Source organism: Orycteropus afer, unplaced genomic scaffold (genome assembly GCF_000298275.1).
Source record: "Orycteropus afer afer isolate SDZICR_OR568_19922 unplaced genomic scaffold, OryAfe1.0 scaffold00138, whole genome shotgun sequence".
Lineage (NCBI taxonomy): Eukaryota > Metazoa > Chordata > Mammalia > Tubulidentata > Orycteropodidae > Orycteropus > Orycteropus afer.
Genome location: NW_006921725.1, coordinates 1,960,286 through 1,966,606, shown reverse-complemented (window position 1 = coordinate 1,966,606; position 6,321 = coordinate 1,960,286). Strand labels below are relative to the sequence as shown.

The 6,321-nt window shown below is 49.2% G+C and overlaps 1 protein-coding gene across 1 annotated transcript in view; it reads right to left on the bottom strand.

The window, feature by feature from the left end:
• Nucleotides 1-4,608, bottom strand: part of PCDH17 (protocadherin 17) — a 127,228-nt gene extending 122,620 nt beyond the window's left edge. The window contains 1 exon segment of the mRNA XM_042781618.1: nt 2,047-4,608. Coding sequence (XP_042637552.1) covers nt 2,047-4,608 — 2,562 coding nt within the window.
• Between the last annotated feature and the right edge of the window lie 1,713 nt (nt 4,609-6,321).

Genomic DNA, 6,321 nt, shown 5'->3' with positions numbered 1-6,321 from the left:
TATATATATATGGCTTGGTACTCTATAATTTGCTTTGGCTTAAGTGTTAGTGCCAATGAAAGGATTTATCAAGTTCATGATGATGATCATCATTATCATCCTTCAAGTAATGACCAGCCTCGAGGGCTGCATGGTAACTACAGTATAGGTGTTTCTTTCTCCAAAACCTTTCAGATATTTCAATTCAAGATTGTTCCTCACTAATCTGGCAAAGGAATCAGACTTGTTAAAAATTCTACTGCACGAAGAAGTTCATTTCTACTAAAACTTAATTCCACTCATAGTATGTGAAGTGGAAGATTCATCATTATCCCTCTCTGGCATCTTTGCAATTGTGAAAGATAAAAATTTAAAAAATGTATATAACATATTTGTATTTATGAAATGACTACAACAGGTATCGTAAATACATATTTTAACATCTCTTTCTACAGAGATATAATAAATACCAGTTTTAAAGTCACAGAAAGATTTTCATAGAAACCACATTTTTTTAAGGGAGGTATTTTTCAGTTTTATATAAAACTAAAAAAATCATGATTATTAGTAAACAGTAAACACTTAAAAAAAAGTGATTGTTTAACCATTGGGATATAATAGTACATTTAATACTTCAGTATTTAGTAGCATCAAGTATAAGATTCTGTTTTATAAGGATATTACTATTAAGGAAAATATGGTTTGCTATTTTTTAGGGTTTGTTACCCTAAACAAATCCTAGAAAAGATAATATTAACTATGAAATATGACTTCATTTTAACAATAGAAATGTTAGTCAAGTGTCATGAAAAGGCATTAGCTTTTCAAAGCATGAAATTATGAACAAATTGTTTTCATTTGCCCCAAACTAATCTTCCCTAAATGTCACTATTACTTAAGCTCAATTTTTAATATCAAGCACTGCTCATCCAGAGTAATTTGTAGCAACACACATTCATAATAAACAAGAATTAATTTTGTGTGTGTGTGTGTGTGTGTGACAAAACTCAATAGTACACAGAAAAAAAACTAGACGGTGACTAGACACAGTACAGTCATCTGCTGTATTAGAATCTATGTCCATACTGGGTCAGTGACTTCATTTTTTTTTAAATGCACAAATCATTTCTAATTAAGCTATCTAACATATATTAAATATAACTTAGATAAAGTGAAGATACGTGGTATGCAAATTAAATGTATTCTGGAATTCTTTTTGGCCCATCAAATGCCTTTACTGCAACTTTGCCTCTTATTTTCAATAGGACAAAATGAGTCTGTGACCCTTCTGGTACACTATTCATTCCTCAATGGCTCTAAGAAGCAGATGGAGAAAACCACAGGGGGCAAAATAAATACAAACTTTTCAGAGATAGTTACTAGTCATTATCAAGAGCCTGCAGTCATTCAAACTTTTAAAATAGCTTCAGAGCACAACTGACATTTCAAAGTTTAAGTTACACTAATGCATTACATTGCAATTTCTGCTGAAGAATAAATGAGTTTCATGTTCTTTAAAATACTTTTAAGTATAAAACTGACATTTATGTGTGAACACTTAGATAAATATGATTCAAGCTCTGAAACTGACAGGTTGTTTCTTTGTGCTTCAAGAAGATAACTTTTTAAATATTTATATGTAACTGGAATTTTGCCATCAAAAAATTCTAAATGTTTTTTTTTTTTAATATTAAAATGTCAGCATAATTAACAAAAGCAAAAATGTTTCCCGTCCTAGAAATCTTGTGTTATGGAATGAAAGGAAGACTAACAAATAAAAAATAAAACTATGAACACTGTCCCAATTTTTTGAACCTATAAAAATAAACTTTCAAAATGCAACAGAAGCAAGACATTTACATCTTGTAGATTTTAGAGTATTTACAGGGGAGGAATTGTGTGTATAATAAGATGTACAAGCAGTGCCAAAAGTGTAAATCATTTTCATTTTTAAAAACTTCCCCTGTCACTGCTACTGGCAGTGTGGCTTGTCCTGTTCCAAAGGCTTCAGGAAAGCTCCCAAACCAGCAATACAGTGAAGTCCCAGTTAGGCTAAAAGTCTCCTACCTGAATTATGGACATCCGAGTGGCGGGGGTCTCGCTCGCATTAGTCCCTTGTCCAGTGAAACTGGTGTGGCAGCCGGCGTGGCCCTGAGGGACAGTCAGGTTGTTGGAAGCCGGTTTGAGATACATCACCTCCGACCGGGGAGAGCTGAGGGGCAGGCGGGTCTGGTAGTCGAAGTACATGGGGGAGGTGGCCAGGGAGGGGCTGCTCACCACATTCATGACGTTCATGGCGTTCCTCTCCTCCACTTCGCTCTGCACCAGCATGATATCATTTTTATTGATCTTCTTCTTCTTGCCCTTGCCCCCACCCAGCTGCGGGTGGCTGTACTCCGCGATGCGGCAGTTGTAGGTGCGGATCTCCTTGTTCTCACGCTTGCATTTGACAGCGATGGTGATCATGGCCGCTAGGAGGATGATGGAGATAGTGCTCAGAGTCACGATTAGCGGTAGTGACATGTCCCAGTGGTGCTGCTCGCCATTCACCCGGGGCACTCCCTCGGGCAGGGAGCCGCTTACAGAACGGATGATCAGTTTTGCCACCGCAGACAGGGTGGGCTTGCCGTGGTCAGTCACCTTCACTACCAGTTCCACGACGGGGGTCACGTCCTCCCAGAAGGGGTGCAGCGTGCGGATCTCGCCACTAGACGGGTCGATCTCGAACAAGTGGTCGTCGTTGCCGTCCACAATTTCGTAGGTGAGGCGTCCGCTCTCGCCAAAATCACTGTCGAGGGCGCGCACTGTGCTCACCAGGTAGCCTAGGCCGGCGTTGCGAGGCACCTGCAGCTCCGCGGTATCGTTCTGTAGCGTGGGCAGCACTATCACCGGCGCGTTGTCATTCACGTCCAGCACTGTCACTCTCACAGTGGCGTTGCTCTCCAAGTGGGCGGGCGCCCCTGAGTCCTTAGCAAGCACTTTGAACTCAAAAGCCTTGGTCTGCTCGTAGTTAAAGGAGCGCAGGGCATAGATGGCCCCGTTGGTGGGGTTCACAGACACATAAGTGTAGATGGACACGTCACCGATGTGCGAGGGCAGGATGGAGTAGGACACTGTGCCGTTTTGCCCTAAGTCCGGGTCCTGGGCGAGCACAGAGCCCAGGTACTCTCCTGGGATGTTGTTCTCATGCACCTGCAGCACGTAGAGTCCTTTAGTGAAACGAGGCGGGTTGTCATTTTCGTCCAGGATCTTGACTGCGAAAGACTTGGTGGAGTTGAGCGGGGGCGAGCCCCCATCCCTCGCCAGGATCGTCACGTTGTATTCATCCTGGGTCTCGCGGTCTAGCGGGCGGTCAGTCACCACCGTGTAGAAGTTGTCATAATTCTCCTCAAGCTTGAAAGGCACAGAGCCCCCGGGTCCGCCCAGGCCACCGCCACCCGTGCCCCCTCCGCCCAGGACGCGGCACTGCAGCTGCCCGTTCTTGCCGGAGTCGCGGTCGGTGACCCGCACCAGGGCGATGACAGTGCCGGGAGGGGCGGCCTCGCTCAGCGCCCCCTGGCGCACGGAGACGAAACCGATAGACGGTGCGTTGTCGTTGCGGTCGATGAGTTTGACCGTGACCTTGCAGTGGGCCGGGATGGGGTTGGGGCCCAGGTCTCGGGCCTGCACGTCGATTTCCAGCATCCCATTTTCCTCATAGTCCAGGTTGCCCTTGACACGGATCAGGCCGGTCTTGGGGTCAATGGAGAAGAGCTCCCGCACGCGGTCGGGCACGTAGCTGCTGAAGGAATAGAGCACTTCGCCGTTGGGGCCCTCGTCGGCGTCGGTGGCGTTCAGATCGATGACCACGGTGCCCAGAGGAGCGTTTTCGGGCAGCTCCACCATGTAAGAGGGCGCCTCGAAGACTGGACTGTTGTCATTAGAGTCGATCACTTTCACATTGATCTGCACGGTGGCCGAGCGCGGTGGTTCGCCTCCATCCAGGGCTGTTAGCACGAGTGTGTGGTGGTTCTGCTGTTCTCGGTCCAGTGCCTTCTGGATGACCAACTCCGGAAACTTGGTGCCGTCCCCGCGGGACTTGACATCCAGCGCGAAAAGGCCGTGGTCGTCGCGGGTGAGCAAGTAGGTGCGGAGCCCGTTCTCACCGGCGTCGGGGTCGTGCGCACTGGTGAGGGGGAAGCGCGTGCCTGGGGCTGCGTTCTCCGAGATGTCCATTTCGATCTGGTCGGAAGGGAAAGAAGGCGCATTGTCGTTGATATCCTGAATCTCCACCTTAATCATGCAGATTTCCTTGTCGTTGGCGAAGACCTCGAGGGAGAGCTGGCACTTAGTGTTGTGGCGGCACAGGGACTCGCGGTCGATACGCTGTTTGGTGTAGAGAAGCCCGCTGTCAGCATCCACGTCCAGCAGGTGCGGCGCCGAGTTTTCCAGCACCCGGTAACTGCCGGACTTGCTGCGCCCTCCGCCGCCACGCTCCGCGGGCGGAAGCCCTGGCTGTAGCCGAGCATCTTTGCCGATGTTGCCGATCACCGTGCCAGCGCCTTGCTCCTCTGGCACAGAGTAGTTGAGGTTTTTGAGTGTCAGGGCAGGGGCCCAGAGGAGGAAGCAGCAACAGATTGAAAGGTACATCCCAGACCGGTGGGGTGGGGGCAATTGCAGCCGGACTGGAGGGGCGAGGAGGTGGGTGCGCGCCAGCCTGGGGCCCCCGGCGCAGCGCGCGCTTGAGACTCGAGCCGCGAGCTTGAGGGTCCTTTCTTCCCTCCCCGCTACGGCTGCGGCACCAGGCGGGCTCGCCCGATTCTGCTCAAGTTCCCGAACCTGTTGATCTACAGCATCCGCACTGGGCGAGAAGCAGTAGCGCGGTGAAGCTGCAGGGAAGCGGGGCGAGCCGGTGTCTCCCTGCAGCGGGGTCGAGCCCGTAGCTTTGTCTCTCCGGAGCGGACTTCGGGAGGCGCAAACTTAAGCGATGAGGGCTGGAGATAAGAAGGAAATCGCGTCTGGGAGGGATGATAATGAGCTAAGGAATCCGTAGGTTTTCCTCGCTCCCGCTAGGGCGCTGCAAATCCACTCCCGCCCGCAGCCTCCGGAATACTCCTCACTTCGGGTGGGGGAGGGAGCAGGGAGGTGTGTCTCTAGGCAGATCGGAAAGTGAAATCCTTACTTGTTACTCGTCTCCCGTGGTGAAATTGATGGGGACTGGGAGCAGCGAAGAGAGTCACTGATAGATTTTGAAGCTTCCCCGGAGCCCTGTGAAATGTCTGCTCGCTGCGCGGGCTGGTCTGTTTTCAGGCAGTGTTTTGCTGCATTTAGAGATCTAATCTTGCATTGCTGGCGGAGGCAGAGGCGGCGGCAGCGGACTGCATCTCCTAGCCAAGCGTATTTTTCTCTCCCTTCCGAGCAGCCAAAGGGAGGGGAAGAAATGCAGAGCAAAGAACTAGTGTCCGGATTTGTAGTTTCCTCCCTCTACCAGGCTCCTCCCTTTCTTCCTCGGAAAAGGCTCTCCCACGAAATCCAAAAAGCCACAGTCTGATCAGCGTTTGCGGGGTGAGTCTACTGGGAGGAGAAAAAATATATACACAAAGCTCTCCGCCCCTGTTGGTAGAGCACACGCTCTGTGATTTCTCTATGCCAAGTGGGTAGGTAGCCCCCGTTACCATCCCATCCTCTCCCCACAAGCAAGGAGTTCTCTCGATGCAGTTTAATTCTAGTTTGCTTTGCTTCTCAGGCGAAAGGAAATCAACAGGCAACTCATGGTTGGACGTGCTGCTCTGAAGGGGGAGGGGGAGGCGGAATCAAAAGAAAGGGGGAGCCACCCTCCCAGTTCTCGTACACACACTCGCCCTGTCTCTCGCTAGAAGGGAAACAGTCTCCGCATTCACAGGGCTGGGCTGTCAAGTGCCTCCCTTTTCTTTCTATTCAGCATCTCCTTCCAGTGCCCCTGCCTCCCAGTCCTCTTCATCTAGAAAGGAAAACCTTGGCGAGGAATAAAAGTGGTGAATATATGAAGCTAATAAAGTGCAGTGTTTTTTTTTTTTCTTTCTATATATATATATACATATATATACATATATTAAATAGTAGGAGGAATGGACTGGATGAAAGAAACACACATCAAGGTTTGGCGTGATGCATTCTGCAGTATTGCTCTCGTACAATCTCTCTGGGCAGCTCAGGAAGGCAGGGGGTGAGGAGCTGCAGCCACTGCGATTCAGCCAGGGACGCCCACCTCGGGAAGCTATCTCCAAGGGTCTATTGGACACAGGTTTGTCTACACATTATTTCGGGTTCTCGAGGCGCCTGGACAAACGGGAACGACACATCCAGAAATGCAGGTGTTCCGAG